This window comes from Harpegnathos saltator, unplaced genomic scaffold (assembly GCF_003227715.2).
Source record: "Harpegnathos saltator strain DR-91 unplaced genomic scaffold, Hsal_v8.6 scaffold791, whole genome shotgun sequence".
Lineage (NCBI taxonomy): Eukaryota > Metazoa > Arthropoda > Insecta > Hymenoptera > Formicidae > Harpegnathos > Harpegnathos saltator.
This window is the reverse complement of record NW_020230639.1, coordinates 394525-418323: the sequence shown is the minus strand read 5'-3', so window position 1 is coordinate 418323 and position 23799 is coordinate 394525. Positions and strand designations below refer to the sequence as shown.

General features: G+C 50.3%; 1 protein-coding gene across 6 annotated transcripts in view; it reads right to left on the bottom strand.

The window, feature by feature from the left end:
- Positions 1 to 23799, bottom strand: part of Pde9 (phosphodiesterase 9) — a 150912-nt gene that overhangs the window by 23828 nt on the left and 103285 nt on the right. For all 6 annotated transcript variants that reach the window (XM_025306633.1, XM_025306632.1, XM_025306634.1 and 3 more), the window contains 2 exons: positions 19179 to 19427; positions 17984 to 18226 (listed from right to left, as the gene is read on the bottom strand). In XM_025306633.1, the coding sequence (XP_025162418.1) occupies positions 17984 to 18119 (136 nt within the window). In that variant the 5' untranslated portion in view covers positions 18120 to 18226; positions 19179 to 19427. The remainder of the gene's footprint in view (positions 1 to 17983; positions 18227 to 19178; positions 19428 to 23799) is intronic.

The window sequence follows — 23799 nt, the reverse complement described above, 5'->3', positions numbered from 1 at the left end:
ATCATCGAGCGACAGTCGCCGGGCTTATCCACGGGGGAGGGAGGGGGGTGTAACCGGCACGTATCACCGCACCCGGGTGATTACGGCGCGGACGGACAAGACGCAACGCAACGGGACGATGACGATCGTAAATGCGCCCTCGTCTATCCGCGAGCCGTAACCGTGCCGCGCAATACCGGCGAGAAGTTCGGAAACACGAGAAGCGAAAAGCGTTCGCTCGAGCGAACGGTTTCGATGGCGCCAAGGGCTGCTCCAAACTTGACCACTGTCCGCCGACTCGTGTACGGTGTATCCGCGTTTCGAGTCCAATCTCGAAGTACGAGAAGTTACGACGATCGTCGAGCGCGAAGAACTGATCGACCGACGGTACTAGCCGGGAGGGGGGCGGGGGAACTATTATCGCACCCCGCCGGCCAACGAGACTCGCTCCCACGCGATGTATTATATTTCTTCTTCCCGGCGCTGGAGAAGCGCGCTGTTAATCCGCCGTTTCAATTTCCATCAGACACGCGCGACATGCGAAATACACGCGGATTACGCGCGGCATCAACTCAATCGCTGAGCGAAAAGCCGAGGGAGAGCAAGGCGGGAAGAAGGCGTGGATGGGGAAAATTTCCAGCTGGGATTGAAATCTTCGGTCATGAGAAACGCGCAGCCGGAGGCGACTAGCGGTTGCTAACTTTTGGTAATGATAAATTTATCGACGCTGAAACATTCGTCCGCCGGACTGTGTGAGTGTATTCAAAGCTGCCGAGTCGGAATTTTGACCCCGCTATCGACCTCGATATTCCGTCTCTCTGATGCTCTGATTTCATATTCTGAAGTTTATGTTAAATTAATTTTTGATTCTCCCGAGAACCTGCAAACAGCAAATAATACGTTCCCTGCCGTTTGGAGGCACTGAGTAGGCCCTACCCTTCTATTGTAAATCAAATCTGCCCAATTGATCCTTCAGAATTTACAACAGTCGGACAGCTAAATCGAAAATAGGATCACAATTCCTACCGGAGATTACACCTCTAACACCTTGAATTTACGTAGATTTCGAAAAACGGCGTTAAATTGAAGCTAAAGAAATTTGCTGTGCGCGACACGTCGTTGCAGCGGCCGGCACGTCGTTGGTGAAAAAGCAAACGCGCGAAATCCATCGGAAGGCCGACATCGTCACGTGTCCCTCACGTCCCCCCCCCTGCGCTCCATGGTTTCCGAAATATGCCGCACACGTGCCGTGCGTAGCGCCATAGGCTTGTATCATTGCGAAGAATACAATATCGGGAGCCGCGCAAAAATTCGCTGAATAAATAATACAATCCGCGCCGTTTCTGTCTGTCTTATTTTAGCGCGGCTACATGCGGTAGCTTGAAATATTGAAAAGCACAACGGGACTGCAAATTCAACCAGCGGCAAACATGCCAGACGACCGAGCTTCCATAACGGTTGATGAAAAATTCTCGGATTTTATGGCGGAATGCCGGTGAATACAACAGGCCTATCATTTAATCATACAGCCTGCAAACGGCAAACATCGCGAAACGCACCGAAGCGAAATCGTTTTCACTAGCGAGAGAAGGACTGAGAGAGAGAGAGAGAGAGAGAGAGAGAGAAATAGACTCGACGTGAAAATGATTTGCGAGCGTGTCGACCATTGGATAGAACTATTAATTTGAATAATGTTGCACCGGTGTCTGAACCGCCGCCGATAAAATTACATCGGAATATAAATATCGATATGACAAATTACCATAGCGAAGAGTATAACACAGATAGAAAGAGTGACAGAGAGTATAAATTAGCATAACTTATGAAAGTATAAACTGATTAGATTACCATAATTTGAATGGTATTATGCCGAGGCGTAACATTATTCAAATTTCCGCAATATGTCTTTTTCAAATTACCGCTCTCCTTCATCTTAATCTACTTGTTCTTTTCGCGTTGCGCGATATCTTCCGGAAAGAACGAGAAGAGAGAGAGAGAGAGAGAGAGAGAGAGAGAGAGAAAAGAGAAAGAAAGGAGGTGCTAATGAGAGGTGTTTAGTTGACGGGTCGATTAAAAGCTCTGTCGCGATGCGTTCGTGTGAATCAAAGAGAGGGAAAAACTCAGTTAATTAAGCGTCACGATCAACGCGACTATCCGCGATTGATGATGGATGCATCGACGTTGGTGCTGGCGGAAGAACAAAGAAAAAAAAGAAAAAACGACAAAGAGGGAAACACGATCGGGGCTATACTCGGCGCTGATAACGTCGATGCAAAATGCACGTCGCGTTCTCGCGAGCGCGAGCGTTTCTCCGCGGTGAAAAATGGCGCGGCACGTTGAAAGTTGGCGCGATCATTTATAAAAGTGGCCGAGTCTCCCTTTTTCAGGTCGCCCCTGACTGACGCGCGCCTCGGGGGTGAAATAAAAATATTCCGAGCGTCCTCCCGCGCTTTACGCTTCGCCCCTTGGGAGGGAGGGGAGAAAGATACGAAAAAGAGGAGGGAGAGAGAGAGAGAGGGAGAGAGAGAGAGAGAGAGAGAGAGAGAGAGAGAGAGAGAGAGAGAGAGAGAGAAAGAAAGAGAGGGATGCTCACGTAACGAAACACGAGAAATCATCGTGTTTGACGATTTATCTGGGAGGCGACGGCGGAGAGGAAGACGGTTGAAATGGAACACCCGGCGGAAGGAGCGCTGGAGTGAACGCGACTTGTCGCGAATTCGTTCCGCTTTATGCGCGAGTTTTACGAGGGCGCGACCGTTTCTGCCGGAATTTTACTGTTCAAACCAGCTAAGAGGGAGCAAAACGGGGAGAAACACGCCGTTAGTTATTACCATCGAACTGTCGTTCATGTGTGTGCGGATGCGGAAAATGCTGATCACCGTCGCCGCGCCGCGACGCTCGCGAATCGCTGCCAACAACGACGACGACGACGACGACGACGCGACCAACGCGCTCGCGTGGAGAGTCATGACTGCAGGTATGGAGAATGCCGGAAAGTGCATAGCGCGAATGCACAGCGTGTGCCCACGCCCACGCATGAATTTGAGACGTCGATCGAAGCCGGGATCGTTCGCCGCGACGGTCATGTTGCCGACGGGGGCAGCGCGAGCAACGTTCGCAATGCAATTCGGAAACGCGAATAAAATTTATCATATCATACATATATATATTGTGCGCGATAGAACGTAACGGTGTTTAACACGCGCGCGGCGCGTGTCGGTGAAACATGCGAAAATGCTTTGATTTTTGCAATTAGAACGTACTCGCGCGCGAATCGCGAATCGCGCGATTTTTCAACGGGTTGATCGCCTGGGGTAGAGAGAGAAAGAGAGAGAGAGAGAGAGAGAGAGAGAGAGTCCGATCGTTTCCAATTTTTCTTTATTTTTTTCACCTGGTGCGCGTTTGACGTTGGACCTTCACGCGAACGCGCGCGCGCGCGGTCGTCGCCGTTATTTTCGCAGGGCGTAATCGCGCGAAATGAAATGAAACGGACTCTTTGTCGGACCGCTTGCGAGAGCCTGGCTGGATATTTGCACTAGCGGCAAAGCAAATGTATTTTGCGTGAATGCATATCATTAAAAAAAAAAAAAGGAAACGAAAAACAGAAAAAGAGGGGAAAAGGGACGAAGAAAGCGCGAGATAGCGTTAGTTCCGTTATCCGTTTCGGCAGCGACAACAGCAGCACGCAGCAAAAGGCAGCCGATCCTTTAGTCGCTCTCGCGCGTCGCCATGACTTTTTATTTGACGTCGCTGATGAGTTCGCGATATAATGTGCGACGAAAGGGTTGATTAAATTTCACCGATGCAGTCGATTCGCACGATGCTGTTCGCTCAATTGCATTCCCGACTGCTCACGTAATGCTCACGTCAGTCGGTGATCCGTCCCGTCGTAAAAACGCTTCAACACCCCGTACGGGCGAGCGCGATTGCCGACGATACACGTGCGCGCACACGCTTCCTTTTTTTATAGCACTTAAACGTTTACGAGCGAACCGTCGAATTTTCGTGCCCGTCGAGTGCCTTGTGACGCCGCGCCGGCCCGACCAATAGAGAGACTCCCTCTCTCTCTCTCTCTCTGTCTCTCTCTTTTACCCCTTTCCCAACTTCACCCCCCTCCCCCGACGCTTACGATTTACATGATAATATACTTGGCGCCCGAGACGGGGTGAAGTCTCTCAGTCTCTCTCTCTCTCTCTCTCTCTCTCTCTCTCTCTCTCTCTCTCTCTCTCTCTCTCTCTCTCTCTCTCTCTCTCTCTCTCTCTCTCTCTCTCTCTTTCTCTTTTCCACCTATAAATATTTGAATAGCTGTATTGAGGATATATGAGTATAAGTATATATGAGAAGCTCGAGCGGATACGTCGGGCAGATTCAGACATGAGATCGAAATATTCGAATACTCGGATTTGTTATTCCGCAGATCTTCAGATTTCGTAGCTTCGCGACACTTTCCGCATCGTAGAGTAATACGGCATGCAAATCCGACATTCAAAGATCTTTGCTGATGCATTATTGATGCGGTATTAATATACAAGTTCTTGTCAATAGAGTGACCTAATGATCGATACAGAGATATTTTTACCGTACAAATTTTCCTCTCTTTCACAATTTCAGCACGATATGCACTGTACCGTTTATTACACGAGCGAGTGCTTTATACATTTAACTGCCCGAAATTACATATTGGTTTGTATATAGAAAAAGGAACAATGAAATTCTATTGGTCCTTAATATTCGTGACATTTGTAATATTCGCATTAGCCCAGTGCGCATTACACAGTGCTTCGTTTGACTTAAATTCGAGTGATTTGAACACGCAAAAGCGAGTCCCGATGATATCTCCTAAGCTTTCACAAATAAATTTCCAAATTCATTTGCAGCCCAAACCTGCTCTGTGAAACCGAAAATACAATTACGGACGCCATCGAATTTGTGATTAAAATGAGATAAATCGCCAAGCAACAAGCAAACATCAAGTGAAAAAAATATGTTCATAGATGAAAGAGCCAAAGTTCGGTTTCTTTTTTCTCTTTTTAATCCTGTCTGATGAGGAAATATCGCGACGTGTCGCAGGATCTGTCGCGTATAATGTCGGCAAGTATGCGAGAACGAAAAAGAAAAAAAGAAAAAGAGAGAGAGAGAGAGAGAGAGAGAGAGAGAGTGGAAGGGAAAAGAGAGAGCCTATGTTCGACAATAAACGCCCGACAAAATGGAGAGGGTGGAAAAGACGATAAAGCTAGTCGCGCACATATTTCTGCGGTGAAAGAGAAAAAAGGACGGGCCGCCGAAATCGGGCAGGCGAGACGGCAGCGAATATTTTGCGCCCGGCATTCTTTCTTTCTCCTTTGCGCAAGAAAAATATGGAACTAGACGAAATATCGACCCGCGCGTGTGTGTTACAAGTGCAGAGTTTATCGCTCGCTATCGCTTATCCCGCTTTAATTGGGGTATACCGGGCAATATTTTCCTCGCAGACGCTGCGATTCTTTCGCGGCGGGAAAATTGATACACGCAACGAACCCGGTGAGCGCGAAAAAAGAAGATGTATCTTTGCTTTGAGGACGCGTAGCGAAAACACCCGCTGCTATTCGATCCGTGAAAATCATGATGCCTTTGTTGTCCGACGAACTTTGACACGATGAAACCTACGGAACCATTCGCGTTGCTAAATCAGACAGCGCGCTCGACGGACGGACGGACCCGGAGAACTTTGTTGAAAATCAAGGTTACATGTTGCGCCAGACTTTCCACAGAATATTATAAACGCGTACACGTAGAGAATTTCTCTCTCTCTCTCTCTCTCTCTCTCTCTCTCTCTCTCTCTCTCTCTCTCTCTGCCAGATATCAACGAACTCTGAGAAAGTACCGTACCATAACTCGTCCGGCTAAATTATCGATTAATCTGTCATGATGTATAAACTTCAATAGGAGTAAGTAAATAAATAAATAAACATATATATATATATGTATATCTCAGAGTTGCATAAAACAGTACACGGTATATTATGAAAACAAAACTTCCTCTCTGTGGTTGAAAACCACGCGAAGATAATCACACGCGCGCTCAGAACAACATGACACGCAGAGAGACAGCCGGGGGGGGGAGGGGGGGGGGGAGGGGGGAGTCGTCGCAATCCCGGATTAGCCGTGCGCAAAGTGTCGGGCGCGATTTCTCGCGCAAACGTATCGCGATCTTCGCGAGCAACAATGCATGAGCACGCCCGTTCGCTCGCGTAATACAAAAATCCCGGGATTAACAGGCGCTCCCTACGATCACGATTCCGCAATTCCTCGGATGCCTCGTTTCATCGGCGGCGGCGGCGGCGGCGACGGCGGTGGGAGACTTAAACCCAGAAGATATCTCGAATAAGTCGCCACCCTCGCCGAAACATCCAGCTCGATGGGGTCGCGCAAACGTGCCTGGATTACAGGAATAAGTAACGAGGAGTTTCGCTCGCGAAAACTTGTCGCCAACTCCTCCCGGCCGCGGACTTTCGCCGGCGCGGCGCGGCATCGTGTTCAAGCTGGAACTGGACGAAACTGAATTCGCACTCTCGCGTGTTCATCGTGTCGCCATTGCCGCCGCGAGCTAAAGCGACTCGCGCCTGGCATCCGTAATAAGTGTCGCACAGATAATAATCCCGGCGGTCGTTTTGAGCCTTTTAGTGAAATCCACGTTGCCGCACGGGTTTCGCGCTGGACTCAAACGCTAAGAGAGCCATTTAAATTTCTTTCTTGTGAGGGCTTTCATTCGTCCCGTAATTGGACTCGGTTTCCGTCCCGCGGGAGTAACGAGCACACGTACGTCGAGTACTTGCTTGCCGCGACTGAAGACTCTTTTTGTGAGAGAGATTTGAAGGACCAGATGTGTAAGGATAGCTATATTCCCGTTTCACTGTTCACAGACCTCCAGCTCTATCTCGGTCTAGTTTCCTCGAAATAAGAATGAAGCTGGACCAAGGTCCAAGCTGCCTGTGTGACACTAGCCACATCTTCTTCGCTCAAGTTTACGGGGCCTCGACGATGGGTAACGACTGATAACGATAACACAGTCCCCCCAACCGTTTGTGCGACCTCGACTTGTGTCGAGTGTGCGGGACTTTTTCAACATTAAATTTGTCGATGTCAAACGTACTCACGTGCTGCGTGCAACAGACGCGTGTTACTCTTCTCTGAAAATGGCGTGCCACGTAAAAATAGCGGTATAGGTGCGCAAAAATACACGCTTTTTTTCCGGCGCGAAAGGTTACACGGAATCCCGCGAGGCGGAGAGATTAAATTGCGGCGGGTAATTTTCGTTTAAATGCGTTATAAAGAGTTCGATGTGGACGCGCGCGTTTTCTCGGATAAAGGTTAATCCTCGTGCGCGCCGCCGACGACGGCCAACGTCGATATTCTCAAAGCTTCCACGGATATTTCTGGAACCACAGAGGCTCTACAGCACGTATCACTCTCTCTCTCTCTCTCTCTCTCTCTCTCTCTCTCTCTCTCTCTCTCTCTCTCTCTCTCTCTCTCTCTCCCCCTCTTTTCCTCTTTCCCTCTTTCCCTCCCCCCTCTCTCTCTCTCTTTCTCTCTCTTGTGTCTTAGAGAGTCGGAGAAATTCAAGGCACTTGGCGCGCAAGTCGCGCGATGCACCTCGAGCATCGAAAGGTTGAACGGATGAGTCTTAAATTAGACTCGCTGTAAGCGCAGTGTAAAGGTCGCGAGAGAGGTCGCCGGGGGTTGATGAGTTATAAGAATTCGCGAGCAAACTTTCATCGTGTCGGACGTGGCATGCGCAATCGTTCGGGCCGTCAGCGGGCTCTCCGCTCCGATCAACTTCGAGGAGCGAACGCGAACGCTTCGAGTACCCTTCGTAATTCAGGACGACGACGACGACGACGACGATTGGCTGGCAATAAATCGCGAATTTAGAGCCAATCGTACGTGACGCGATGCCAATAGGTTCGAAGTAGGAAAGGCCTCTATTGTAAAAGAAGCGAGAGAGAGAGAGAGAGAGAGAGAGAGAGCGCCTCGTCGAAAGCGAGAAACGCAACTCCACGGCAATTCCGCGCTGCAGAGCAGAGAGGCGGAGAAAGCGGAGGAGAGAAGAAATCACCGTGGACGACGTGTCTTATATCGTGGTGATAATTCGCGGTGTAGCGGGGTTGAACTTTAATCGATTAGAGCGCGGATACGAGAGGGGCCGGTAATTAAAACGAGACTCTTCGGAGCCGAGGGACATAGCGTGTGTGAGGCGTTCTACGACGTCATGGAGAGTACGGGGAATAATATTTCGCAGGCTCCGTAACGTATTATCAATCAAGCCGCGGTTAATGTGCTCGCGTAACATCGCGCACGGTTGAAATTTGCTGGCGTTTTTATTTCATGCTTCATTGACTTGGAAAATATGTCAGGGTAGAACTCTTTTTGTTCTTCTCGCACGGAAAATTCCCGCGGGATATATATATATATATATATATATATATATGAGAATATATACACACATGCAATAAAACTCTAGTGCCGCCATAATTTATCTTAATAAGTGAGTGCAATTAGCGAACGCGTCCCTATCGCCGATAATATCGTTAGCCGCGGTTGTGGGAACACTGCAAAAATGTCGGCGGAATTCTGCGGATAATTCACGCGCAAAGCTGCGCGCTATTCAAATACATCTGCGCCGTTGCCGACGGCAAAAACCAATTCGATTAATATCTAAATTAAATATTCATTTGCCGCACTTTGTATTATAATCGAGCTCGCTCCGACTCGCAACGGTGGAAAATGCAACGGCCGAATGCCGAACGCTGAAGGTTCCACAAACCATTTTTATTCCGTTTCCGGCCACGCACGTCAGACAAATCCCGCAAAATACTCTAATTATGAAGCGCGTACACATCGCTATGAAGATATTGTACAAATGAGATGGTTAGACAGAGAGAAGGAGTGAACAAGAGAAATAAGAACTTTCGTTCGAATTTCCCTCCTGATGAGATTTTTAACGTCGCTCGCTTGCGTTTTGTTTGTGTTCATTAAATGAACGAATGAATATTCTCGCTCGCAGGAAATAATTAAAACCTCGTCTTCTCCAGCGTCGATCTCCGGCGCGGCAGCGCGTTCGAATTTATGATATACTTCCCCGCGCGGCGGGCACAGCGAACAAGCGTTACGGCGCGAACACGAATCTTGTTGCAGACACAAAAGGTTCCATCTATCGTGCGCGGTCTTATGGCCGATTTACACGCGAACGGAACGCTGTCAGGTTCGCACGATAGAGCAAAGTGAAGCATACGTTGGCGGCGGCGCGCCAACGTGTGTGTACGCGAAAGGGAGGGTGACGGGACCGGGGGGAGGGGGGGGGTTTATCTCCTGACCGTCCATTGGCAGTAATAGGATAATGAATCGTGAATCATGGACGTACGGCGGACGATTATATTTTTTATTGTGACCCACGCTCAATTTATTCATTATTTTGTTGAGGTCAATATCATTGGGGCGAGGTGTAGGACGCTACCGCCGTCGGAAGGCGTTCGTTCCAGACGTTACTGGGATCGCCGTGCTGGAACGCATCGGTGCGATCTCTCGCCTTGAAATCACCACGTCGTACACCACGTATTGGAAATTCGCCGCGAGGGATGCCGCGCTCGTCGGTGCGCGGGACGAATGAAAATTTTGAAACTACACTCGCCGCGGAATATTATTCCGCGAGATCGGACACGTGGAAACGGTCGCACGTTCGCATTTTTCCGCGCGGTGATTCTGACGTGCACGATATCAATTCGGAGGAAGAAAACATGTGCGTTTGCGAGCAAAGCGAGCGAGTAATCGCGATTCCCTCGAGACACGTCAGGTTCGAGTTATTCTCCAAAGCGAAAGGGGAGACAGACGAAAGGCGCGAGCAGTCTTCGATATCAGAGTCGCGCGACGGCGCGACAACGTTAGGCTATTAACTATTCAGGAAGTCACGTCGTCGCGAGCAAACGAGACGACGAATAAATAAATTCCAGCGCGGTGCGACATTGCGCGTGTGTTTGGACATTGGACGCGAGACTTTCGCGAGTCACGACTCAACGTAACGCCGTCTCCCGACGGCGAAAAATTCGAGTTCCCGAGGGAGGACGCGATTTCTGCGAACGAGCGCGACGCGCGACGGAGAGCCGCGTTCCATTCCGGAAGAGAATCCCGGAAGCGGTCCCGCAGCCGATAATTTCGCAGCACTCGATTTCCGGCATTTCGTCCCGGCGGGCCGCCAACAACGGAGAATCACCGGCGGCGGCGATTCTCGCGAATAGAACGGAATTTAGAAAATGAGACGAAACTACGAGGTCTGTATATTTCAGAGAGAACGATTCGCCTCGCCTTTTTCCTTCTGCCGGACGGCAACATTTTAACTGGGAAATTTGAGAAAAAAAGATGCACGTGTGCGCGTTTGAATACTTTGAGTGAAACGTCAGCTCGGAAAGCCGGGACAGTTTTTCCAAAGAAAAATATATATTCATAGGTAACAATTATTTGCCGAATATTAATTATTACGCGCTAAAGCGCCGTACGTAAAGTTCCGCGACAATCTCCGCAACTTCCGTCATTTAGCTCCATTTGCCTAGGTATTTCGTTTTCGCTCGAATACGGCGGTTTTTCACGGCGCCCACAATTCCGTCTCTTCATCATAATTAAACTGCATAATTATATTTATACACCGCGATGAGTAGTTCGTGATAATGTGCGAGAGCCTGAGGCGAGAGCACGCCGACGCGAGACGAGTGGGAACGAATAGAAATTTACCGTTCAAACATCGCTGAAGACCACAATTTTACAGCAAATAAACAAATTATTTTGCAACTTTTTCCGCTGAATTTGTTATTTCTATCATACTTTACATCAGACCTCACATATTTTATGTTGAATGGCTTCGCATCGTATTCTATTGCAACGTATATACTGCGTTGAAACAATGATTTGGTTTATATTATACAGGAGATTAGCAATTGTTAACTGCCAAATTCTGATTTTTATATTACATTCGTAATCAGCGATGCTGAAAACCTTAGTACACTTAGTATCGTGTAAACTTGATAATTTCTTACAAATCCTTTTTAATACTGCAAAATTTAAAAGAATGTTTCCAAAAATCGAGCTCGATAGTCCTTTTCTCCGTTGATTAACGTTTAATTGAAAAAAAAAAAAAAAAAAAACGCATCCCGATTGCCATAAAATTCTGGTCTCTAGCGATTTTTGAACAGTAAATTTCTATTTGTTCCCACTGTGCGACGGCGGCGGCAGTCTCCGCTTAACGGAGGCGTGCAAGCAGACCCCGTTGACTTCCGAAAAAGAAGGAGACTTTTTGAAAAGCCCGCCGTTTAATGTCGCGACGACGGCGGAAGTAACTCAATTTAGAGCCGGCGAACGGCCGCCAAAGCGAAATTGAGATAAAACGTGCCGGAAAACTGGCCGTTGCGACTTAACCGTGAAATACGCGCCGTCATAGTCGTTTCTTTGAAAAGATCGCCCGCGATAGGAGCAAGCCGGCGCCCGATAAACGACCCTTGAATTTGACATCGTTATTTTCCAAAGGAGAAGACGCAAAGCGCCGCGGCGGCCGTTCCAGCTTCGTCGTCGTCGCAGCTTCGTGCTTTCCGCGTTTCTCGGAACATCTCTCCGACACGCGCGAATATAAAAGCGCCTCCGCTCATAATTATTACCGTCTGAACTCGCGCTTCCTGGAGCAAGGGAAGTTTTGTTTCGTTGGACGACGCGCTTCGTTGGCCGGAGAGGCGTGTCCCGTTCCGTAAAATCGCTCTTGGCATTTTTCACGCGCGAGTCTACGCTTGCTTGGTAAACGACGGAGACATTTTCGAAATTGGACGTCGCTCTTTCGCGTGACTTGGCCGGTGTAACGTCACCGGGGAGCGTAAGAGATACTCGAGACACGGCTTGATTGGCTGGCAGGTGGGGTCGCGGCCACGTTTAGAGCAGCCTCGCCTCGCCAATCGATACGTGCACGCGACGCGTCTGTCCGCGCGGAAGCCGCGTACGTACCTCGCAAATCCGAGTGTGTGTTATTTTTATACGCGAAAGCGTATAATTGGCTGAAGCTTCGTCTGCGCGTGTCTGGTCGTGCTCCGTCGCGCATCGTGCGGCGCGTTTAAATGTTGTTGTCAACAACAGCGCAAGAGAAGGACGCGAGTGAAGGAAAAGCCTCGAAAGCTGATCGAATTTGCGGTGCATCCGGTTGACCGAAAACACGGATAAGTGCCCCACGTGAAAGCCGTCCCGTCGCGCCGACAAGAGGCGAAGCCTCTTGAAAATTCGAAGCTGCCCCGCCGACGCCAGCTGTCGCGGCGACGAAACGGTATCGCTTGCAGTCGGGAAATGTGTCCGAAGAGTGGAAGTCCGTAACGCCGCGTAACGTCGAAAAGATGTCCTCCGAACGGCGCGCGTCTCGCTCATAACCGCGCGGAGGATGAAAGTAAATTGTGTTATGGCCTGATGACAACGACGGCGGCGGCGGCGGCGGCGGCGGCGGCGGCGGTAGCGACGAGAAACGAGAATTATCGCGACGGCGAGACGCAATTTCGGGATCGTTCGCGCTCGTGTCACGGAGGAGAGATACAACAATCTCGCGCTCTCGCAATCTCGACTCCGCACCACGGCAACAATCTCGGCCGTAACGAGAGAGAGTATAATGACGGCACCCGATATTAATTTCTCGTCTCGGATAATGAGATATCACGATAACAAAAGCCAGCTCATGCCGCGGTTAAAACGGGCCCGGTTAGGTTTACAGCGACAGCGAAAACATCGACGGGATTATCGACGCAAAGCTAAGCGCTAAACGCTAAAATGGACAGGGGGAGAGGGAGGAGGTTTCTCGACGCCGACAAAGTTCGCGATTTCCGACAAAAGCGCAGCGTTCCTCCCCTTTGTCCTCTTGTATCCCTCGATGTAACAGAACGTGATCGTCGGAGGAGCGCTGTTCGGAGGAAAATTCGACATTACCGGATAAATGAAGAAAAAAAAAAACACAGAGGAAAATGAGAAACGACGACGAACGGCCGGTGAAAAATGTCAGCGGGTTGTGCAACCGGTGCGGTGCCGGCCGCGCGACGCGGCATCTGAAACTGAAGCAAAAACTGGACACGTTTGACGCTTATCAGGCCCCTGACAAAGCAAAATCTATCTTTTGTGCTCCTCGCACGTTTAATCCGCGGCCGTGCGCGCACAATTTCGCGCGGACAATTTCAAGATGAGCTTGCAGGTTCTTGCAGGCCGACGATCACGCGAAGCGGACGCGAAGACTCGCGAGAACAAGAGAAAAAGTGTTGACTCGAAAATTCCGGCATCGATCGGCATCGGCCGGGCGCGCGCGCGCGCGCGCGCGCTCGCGGAATTCGCCGAGCGGAAATGGGGGAGAAACGTCCCGAAACGGGAGGAAAATGACGACAAAACGCGCGTTCTTTTCTTCCCCTCCATCCTTCGCCCATCCTCCCCAAGTGAAGTTCGGACGTCACTCGAACTCGCATTCTTTCCTCAGCGAGCATCCCATCTCGCTGGGAAATAAGTCCATCGAGAACGAGAGGAAGAGTGGGGGTGCAATTCCGATTATGATCGATAAAACGGTCGAAAGCGAGAGTTCATATGTCGAGCGACGTGGTTGGCCTCCACCGCCGTCTGGAGACATTTAGGGCTGCACCCTTCTCTCCCTCTCTCTCTCTCTCTCTCTCTCTCTCTTTCTCACTCTTTTCCTTTCTTCTTTCCATCTTTCTTTCTCTCTTTTCTTCTCTTCTCCTTCCCTCCCCCCCTCCCTCTCTCTCTCTCTCTCTCTCTCATTCGATTTTCCAGTTCGGTCAGCTCCGCTTTAACAGCCCTTCGGGAGATTGCGCGAAGAACCTGGATAAAAAGCTCGACACATTTTCGCGTCGCGGGAAAGCAAAATGTACAATTAGAACGAAAAGTTCTCATTATTTTTGTTATACTTTCGCATCGCCGCAGTTTTTTTCCTTTTTTGCCGACTATCTCGGCTCGGCTGGTTATAGCCCGATGGATAATTATCGGGAAAATCTAGGCTCGCCTCGGTTCGGTACGGAATGGAGACGCGTGCAGTTTCCCGTGCAGTTGGCCGTGATCGAGGGAGTGAGAGGCAAGCGCCGAGAGAAGGAGGAGAGGAGAATAAAAGAGAGGGAAAGAAGAGACTTTTCCCCAGCATGGAACTTCGACTCTCGGCCGAAGAAATTAATTCGTCGCGATAGCGCATAGCGGCATCCTCGCGCGGCACATATTTTTTCGCGGAGAGACGGCCTCGTTGAAAGGCTTTTTATTAGTTGAGTGGAAACGACCGCGCGAAGAGGGAACGAGGATGGCACGAGGACGGCGTGTGAGCGGCGGTCCCATAGAAACAGGAGAACTTGCACGCGCGCACGCGGCAGGACGCTATGGAAAATTTTCTTTTTTATTAACCTTTCCAGCGCGGCGAGCGTTTGCGCCACGCGCGTCACCCAACGGCCGAGAATAGTAAAATGCTGCTTCCCGCGCGGCGATCGTCAATATCCTCATATGCGGCAAGTCGTATTGAGTGAGATTTTCGACTTGCGTGGACATGCCCACTCATCGTGACGAAATCCAACTTGAAGAAATATCACGTCGTCGAGGTGAAACGAGGTTGCGTCAACTGCCACGTTGATTTTTTTACAATTCAAGCCAAACCAAAGACACGATCGCAATGTAAATTGCAATTTGCGACGCGTGTGTACTCGTTTGTTTATAACACTAATCTATTATGTGGGATTAATTGCGTGAATTAATAAAATCAATCTACTGCAGTGTCGACCTGTGTCGACCTTTCCTCGGCCGATTGAAACGACGTCGCGTTTTTCACACAACAGCGTCGAAACGGAGCGAGAAGAACGTCGAGCTTTTCAGATCCAAACATCGAGACTCGCGCGCGGCTATTGCTGAGGGCAAGCACGCAGATCGCGTGCTTAATACCTCGGTGCCGAGACAATCGCCTTTCTTCTCGACGAGAAGAGAAGACGCTCGACGACAAGAGGCATTCGCGTAATCCGCAGCCAAGAGCAAGTCGCTCGTTTCTCCAACAACAAGGCACTGCGCGCGAATATTACGTCGTTCTTCCGGATGACGCGCGGAGAAACAAGACTCGTTGAATCAACGAGCGAGACAGTGAGAGCGAGCCGAGCAACTTTTTGCCGAAGAGAACACTAAATTTCCGGTTACTACGAACGAAATTCTTTTCGCAACAGCCAGAAATGTTGTTCCGTCTCTCCTCCGAGCGCGATCTCTTTCTTCGCTGCGCGACTTTCGATTGTCAAGTCGTCGGAGCGTCGACGACTTATTAAATGAGCGCGCGTTCTTCACGTCGCCGAATTGCCCAACACGGGAGAATTAACGAGAGGGCCGGACGTGTCTCTGCTTCAGGACCGTGTCACTCAGGTCGGTGATACACCGCAAGATAAAGCTACGACGACTTGTCGACGTGTAGTGTGACTTTGTATAAGCGTCGTGTAACCGCCGCCGGTAACACCGACGTTGACAAAGCTATCTCCCTTGACTGGCGCGAGCGCACACGCATACTACAACCGCATTAGAATTTTAATTACGTAATGCAGTCCGGTACAACAAGTAATACGTCGTTAAATTCCGCGCACAATGCCGGCATCGATCGCGATCGCGACTACGGCACTAATCAACGCGCGGCGTTATAGCCATTCCATGCGCGAGTAATTAGCGGTCAACGTACATCGAAAATTGGAACATCGCATCGCCAACGGTTAATTTTCAACGAGAGACGATAATAATGGAAATTAATGTATCATATCGTATATCTCGGACCAGTGAGGGGACCGCTCTTTTACGCGCAGCGAGCGATTTAAATTAGAAATGGATTGGAACGCTCAACGCTCGAACGATTTAATTAGACCGCTAAACGCACTCGTTAAAACGCATTTGTCACGCTAGTTCTGGAGGACTACTCCGGAGGACGAGAGCGCCGTGCGGCGTCGTCGCAGATAAATCGCACGAAGGAGAATAAATCGCGGAAGGAGAATTTTTCGCTCCGAACGCGGTTTATCCGTGCGCCAACAACGCGGTCCACATATATGAACAAATGATAAAATGAAAAAAAAGAGAGAGAGAGAGAGAGAACACACGGGGCGCGCAAAGGGGTTAATTAAACAACGTTACACGCCACGTGGATAGCCCAACGCGCAACCGGGTCTTTTATATCACCATGTAAATAAAATTGCAGCGCGCGTTACAGATGCAAACAATACAGAGAAAGAAATGAAAAAAAAAAACATCAACCAAATCGTAGGATGACGAGAGTGCTATTAAGCGGGCAAACGGGGCGCGAGGGGGAAGCAGATCTGGCAAACTTGAAAATCGCGATGCGATATGCACAGGCACAACGAGGCCGGGGGACGACGAGGGGGCTGGGAAATTCGCGGGAAAACCTCGCGCGACTCCTCAGCGCGAGGTTCCTCTACTCCAGGCGCAGGCTCTTCCGCCGGCGCTCTCGAAACCGTCGACGCGGTCGTCGCCGAGTAGTCCTCAAACGCGCGGTATAATTATCCCGTCGACGAGAGGGTTGAAAGAGTACACGGCGTGTGTCGACGACGACGACGACGACGACGACGACGACGACAAGTGCGTGCTCGTGCTGTTTCGTCCGGCAGACAGGCAGGGTTGCAGACGGCGCCGCGGCCGGTCAGCCACTCCACACCGGGTTCCACAGGATGGAGCGCGGCGATAGGCCCCGCGCGGTCGATAGGTCACGGTACGAAGGTGAAGTGTGTGCAAACATAATTTCGGTAGTGCTCCGACGACGGTAAGCTTTCATACACACACACACACACACACGGGCGAACGCGTCGAACGAACGTCTCAACCGGGATTGGCTAGCTCGGTGCGTCGCGCGCGATCGATAATTGCTTAAATCCTGAGAACGCGTCAAATATTCGCCGATAAATAGTCACCGTCGCGGAGCGTCGCGTCGCGACGCCGCATTTAGCCCGCCGAGGAACTACCCTCGACGCGCGGGGAAAGCTCACGAGCGAAAAGCCGTCGCGATGGAGACGCGGCTGTGTGAGAGTTAAGTTATACACGCCGAGGGGAGCGTTAAGTTACCCGAATAAAATGTCTCTCTCTCTCTCTCTCTCTCTCTCTCTCTCATGGCGTCGTCGTCGGCGAGATTAATGAACGACCAAGTGTGCTTCGTGCACGATGAACGACCGTTTTCGAAAACGCGCTCGCTCCTCTCCTCTTTTTTGTCTTGGCTCTTCACTCACCTCGCGACAGTCGAGAGAGAGAGAGAGAGAGAGAGAGAGAGAGAGAGAGCGGCGAATCGCAAATTTAATTCCTCCGGGGATCGACGATGAATCTCGCTCAATCCGTAATTGCGGCGTTCACCGCGCGAGCCTCGGCACCAAGGATGAAACTTTCAAGGGTGTGCGACGTCTAATGTAATTTCTACGAGCGATAACTTCGAATTGCCGCGATACGCCTTCGCCGCGGACTTGGTCTGATCTAAGAGAGAGAGAGAGAGAGAGAGAGAGAGCGAGCACGAGTCGATTGAGAAATCTCCTGTCTGCGTGCCGCTCGACGCGTCGAGAATCTTTAGTCGATCAATACGTAGCACTTACGAGAGATACTGACACTACATGTCGATACAAAGCTTTTCAAAAATTGAACATTAAAGGAAAGATTTAGGACACGTCCAGAATGATTTTAAGACGTCTCGTGCTATCAAAACTATCATCGGAAACGCATCGGAGACGATATGTACGGAAAGAATAGACGATGATAACTTTCGGTTTCCTCGTTTTCAACGCGATACCTCCCGTTGCGCCTCCCATTCCACGCTACCGTCGCGGCATGTTCCTCAGCGTGTCGTCGTCCGCATCTCGCGAATTCGACGCCGAAACGCATGAAGAAATTCTCTCTTTCTCTCAGGAACGGAGAGGAGTCCCCCAAGCGGGACGAATGAGAAACAGGTAAGCCGCAAGTTTCCACTGACCTTTGAGCTCCATGTCCGTGACCTGGTTCGCCTTGTAAGCGGCCGTCTCCATGCGGTCGCCGACGATGAAGTAAATATTGGTGAACTCCTCGCCGTGGTCGTTGCTGCCGGTTCCGTTCCTCGCCTCGTGGTCCATGGCCACGCGGGTAGTCTCGGCCTTGAAGCGCCTCCTGTCGCGCCTCCTCGTCGCTCGGCCTCGCCGCGGCGGTTCCTGAGACGACCCGGCCTTGCTACTACGCGGGGCTACCGGGACACAAAGTTGAAAGACTTAGGCACGTATCCAGCTGCCGCGCCACTCACATTAACAATGCCCTTTTGTCTTGTCACGCGGTTCTCCAGATCTCGTGGCGTGCTCGCGAGCCGACGCGGAGCCGTCTCGTCAGCGCGGCCCGGCCGCGCGAAAATCGAAGGTCTGAAGAACGGAGGATCGAGGCAGTGTCCGTGCGGTGTCACGAGGTTGCTCGGCTCAAAGTTTGATTGATGATCGGCGCGAGTGCGGCTCGCTCGACGCAACTTTGTTAAAAATTCTTCCCGAACAAGGACAGCTCGCGCCGATGGAAAGTGACAACTTACTCGAGGATGAGTCAACTTTGGTTAAGATATGACGCGTCGCTCCCGACCGCTTAGCGTTTCAATTTGAATTAAAAAGCGTTTAACGAGACGGGAGGATTTACCGTCGCGCAGTAGACAGGCAGCGCACACGCAGCGGACGCTGCGCGTGTGTGGATTCCATTAACGAATGTTACTCGAATTCTTTCGACAATTCTCCCGAAGATTTGCATGACCGAAGGACATCGCGGTTGTTATTATCCAATTACAATTACGGCCTTCTTCTACTTGATTACGCGTGACGACAGCTTCGCGCGCTCGTTACAAAATTACTCGATCACGTCCCGCACCGAAGATGGATGTATCCGATCAATCGCGAAGGGGACGAAGGGAAGAGAGTCATCGTCCTAAAATTGACGACTCACCCCCCCCCCCGTGAGTTCGACTCATCCCGAGTGCAAGAATCGCGCGAGGATCGTTCTCGCAAAGATACAAAATAGCAGTGAGCTCACGGGGAGGGGGGGGGAGGGGGAGAGGGGATTAACGATCGCGCGGATGAAATCAAGGGCGAGGCTGCTTAGAGCCGGAGGAAAAATCGCCCGGTAGCGAGTTTCTCTCGGAAAATGACGAGGACTGTCTCTCTCACCTTTGGTCGGGTGTGGAGGGGTAGCGGCACCCTCGGCGAGCTCATCGTCGCATCGCCGGCCCGGCGGCAGCGACCGGGCCACCCCCGATTATCGCACCTGTCGAGCTCGTACCTGCCGCTCGCGACACCTGCCGGCTTCGGGACTGGACGTGACACCGGGAACGCGTCGACGAGGACCAGCGACGTGGTGCAAGCGTGCCCGACCGCTCGTCTGCTACCAGCCGGCAGCGCGTTTCCTCATGGTCCATTCTGCGACAGAAGAGAGACCTTGCGGCCTTGAACGTCGTACCTCATTTCCGCCGATGAGCACCAATTAATGAGCGGCTGGATTGGACTCGGAAATCGAGGACGATCCGTCGAGTCGTGAAACGGACTTCGGGCTGTTTTTGTATAGTTTCTCATATCCGTGTTTTATACGATCTGTGTGTGTGTGTGTGTGTGTGTGTCCTTAAGAATACACATGAGATTAATTAATGAATAATAAGCGGAGAACTTACAAACAGAACCGATAAACTGGCAAGGAGATCGAGATGAGATTAAAAAAAAACTCGTCTGCACTGAACAAGTACGTTAATAAGTAAAGAGCCAATAAGAGCTCCGCGTGCGGGTTTTAGAGTGCAATATTAAGCAAAATAAATTGAAGTATATATATATATATATATATATATCCCCCAGCGTAGCCAGGATATTCAGGAATTTATAATGTCCGTATTTATGTATTATAATTTAACGAACATTGAACATTATAATCTCTCAAATATCCTGATAATATCGCACACTTTATTTTATCCGATTTAATATCGCATTATGAAACATAGACGCAGGCTCTCTTATTAATCTTTATTTATTAACAGCAAGATCGTTTGCTGACACAGATATAACCATGCGCTCCGTTTTCGCTCTCTTTCCGCTCACGTTCGCTAGTTTCGTGATCCGCGTTGAATTAATAGGCACGCCGCAGACTCGAGTTTTACTCATTCGAGGTCTAATTAGAATTGTATGAAGGATAAGCACACTATTTCTCCCGCGAATCTGAAATTAGGATCGTGAGTTGAAGCGCCGTGGCAGTTTCGTCGGCAGAGAGAAGAACAGAGAGGCAGAATAGAGCTTGAGATGGAGACGAAATTGGGGGATAAACCGGCGGTACGGCGATGCGCACCTGCGCCAAGGTACGAAAATACTTAACACGCTTTGACGCGGAGAAGCGAAAGTGCTCTGATTACAGGGTACGCCGCGGACTTTCCCCGGCGACGGTATGCAAAGTACGGGTTTCCGCTGCCGCCGTTACCGCGGCAGGATCTCGGAAATTTGCGTAGTTATACGCGACGAGAGTGAAAAGCGCCCGTCGTGGAAAACAACGACGGAATTCGATAAGACATTTAAACCCGCGCGCGCGCACCACGAGACCGAACAGTAAAAGCGGTCAGCCGCTCTCATTCGAATGAGATTTTCCTCGCCTTCATCCCTCCGGTGAAATCGAGGTAATGGTGAAACCGTGAAAGAAGAATGAGCATGTGCGTGCAATTTTTATCGGGCGCGGAATGAGAAATATTGCGGGAGATAAGTTTAAGTAATAAAACCTGTACGTCATAATCCTGCTTACAAAGCAAAATAATTTATCCACACACCCCGACACTTTGCCGATTTACAGTCTCTCTCGTAAACAAAAATGTGACAAGGAACGTTCACATATTAAGATCAATGAAGAAACCCTCACTCCTCTCCACAGGGTATTTTTCCCCGACTTGGCGATACCGTCGGATTTCCTTCCCCGGAAAATTTTCCACCGACACACCCCAATCCAAGCCGAAGGGAAGCGCCTCTGCAGCTAGCTCGCGCTCGCGCGTTGCGTGAGTGAAAGTGAGAGAAATCCGGCACGTGCGAAAACTCGCGACTTTTCCGCGAGAGAGTGCCGGCGACAAACGATCGGTCGCGTGTTCCCGGAGCGGGAGGGGCAGGGGGGAGGTCCGCTGCGCAACGTGACGCGAAAATGGGAGAAACTTTTGTCTCCCGAGGGAGTGAGAACCATCGTCCGTCCGTCCGTCCGTCCGGCCAGCCGTCCATCTGTTTCTTCTCGCCGAGTCACACACCGCCACGCCCAGGTAGAGTAAGCGCGAGTGGGCGTGAAAAATTTACGATTTCTTTGCCCAAGGTCGCCGGTGGAAATTAGAAGCGGCGATATAGAGCCGGTGTCGCCCCCGCATTTACCACCCCGAACGACGCCAGGCGTCGCCTCGCGAAGACGTACGATCGGCCCCTCGTAAATTTATGACGTCTTTGTGAATTTGCCGTGAGCATCGCTCCGTCCTTTGCACACACGTTGCCAGCCGAGAGTATTAAAACTGACGGTTCATTGCGTCGCAATGACGCAAATGTACACCGAGCTTCCCCGTTAAACGGTATCGGTAGATTCGTGTCGAACATCAGGCGAGGAGGGGGAGTGAGCGCTTCGGGGGGCTTTCACCGCAACGGCAGCTTTCATTTCGGGGTTGTAACCGCGAGACTGCGCGTATACAATGTATCAGCGTGTGAGGAATGTTTTCGCAAACTCGAGGAAGCAGCTTCGGATGCCTCGGAGTATTCGCAATTACGAATGGAAAGCGTTACCCGGCCGAGCGCGTCCCGATAAACGAAATTAGACTCTCTGCTCTCTCTCTGCTCGACTAATTAAACACTAATTCGATATTAAACACAACACCTTGCGTTACCGCGTGTGCGAGCGCTCGGGGCGCTTTATAATCCATCTCTGAACCGTCGCCGCCGGTGTTCGTGTGTGTTACGAACTATGACGACTATATCTGATTAGGTGAAATTAGAGACGGAGACGGCGAATGTTTATAGTCGGAGGGAGATATGTACCGACACGGCATCGCGTTTGAGCTGCGCGGGAACGCGCGCGCCTCGACGTTTAACTGCGAGCTATCGCTTGAGTAACTTTACAGCCGGCTTCCACCCTTAAGCGTCCGGGGGTGCGCGAGTAAAAAGACGCGGAAACGGTCGAGAGGAAGCGAACGTTCCTCGACGGAGCCGAGCTAACTGTGACTCGCGTAATATCCGCGAGACTTTCGCGACTACAGGGGGAAAATTTCCGCACCACCAGGAGGAGAGAGAGAGAGAGAGAGAGAGAGAGAGAGAGAGAGAAAGTAAGAAAGAACACATCGAGGTGACGGAGAAAATCCCGACGACTAATTGGATCAACGACGAGCGCTTTTTTTTCCTGGTCGGATCGCGAAGAAGTGACTCGCACCGGTGACGACGACGTGTCGCTAATTTAGCCGTTCGTTGATCCCGCCGCGGCCGCGATAATAATTGATGACTCGCGTTCTGGAATAGCTGCTGATGATTTATTTAACGAATCGAGCGAAATCTCACGGAGACACAAGACTCGTACGCTGAAGTTTCCGATCAAAATGGTCTCGTAAGAATATAGAAATTACGTTTCAGTTCGCGTACTCCAAAATTGCAAGTGTGTTTATCCCTCGTAAAGAGATACTTTCGCGCCAGACGCTACAACACTCGAAATATATGCGCGAAATATGTGGATTAATAAATTTACAGCTTGCCGGATTTCAATGTGTAACTTGATGAGAGAGAGAGAGAGAGAGTGTGTATCAAACACACAAGTGAAGATTTATGCATCCGTGGATCCGCGTATTTAACAATTTGCAATCTCTCTAGCCCCGTCTCGTGTCCTAAGCTTTGTCTCTTTTTTTTTCTTTTTTCTTTTACAAACGTAGCAACGCGCGGAAAAATTTCACTTCATCTGTTTATACATAAAGTTTCACTGTAGAACAAATATAACTGCACACAATCGTACACGGTCCGCCTGAAATCCCGTCGTGTGTCACCGTCGCTCTGTTTCTCTCTCTCTCTCTCTTCCTCCCTTTTTCTTTATGAGGTAATTCTTTTTAAGCCGGCTCGAATAAAAGCTCTCGTTGCCAACGACGCCGTGTAACGTATAAAAGCTGAATAAAATTTGCCCGAGTGCGATTTGTCGTGACACGGCGGCCGTCATGACGATAATTGGATTGCACTAGTCAGTTTCATACCTGATAACGTGGCAAGACGCGGGACATAATTGAATGAGGTGCACCGGATATGCATTGACGGAGAGGTCGAGGTCGGTGGAGAGTCACGAACGCCACAGAGAACCATAAACCAATCAGTGTCCGCGATACAAATGTCAGAAACGTACCAGCTGCCGATCGTAAAAGGACTTTTCGCGTCTCGTGGCGAGGAAGGGAGCAAAAATGAGAAAAAAGCGAGGACAGAGAGAGAGAGAGAGAGAGAGATGATGGTTGTTTCTCCGACAATTTAACTTGAAAGAGATTCACACCATGCATCCCGAGAGACAAAAAAGATAGAAAATGGGAGGGGGGAGAGAGAAACTCTCTCGGCTATCTGATCGCTTGTCTCTCTCTCTCTCTCTCTCTCTCTCTCGCACTGTCGCCGCTTGCCGCTTTTCGCTTTTGACAGCGCGCAGCGCAAGATCGAGAGTGTTTGTCGCGCGTCTTGCGCAAAAGTATGAGATAGGTCATAAATTGACTATATCGGTTGCGGCGGCGCTCAGCGGAGCCGCGAAACATTGCGCGACCACGATTTTTAATCCCGGGAAAGGGAA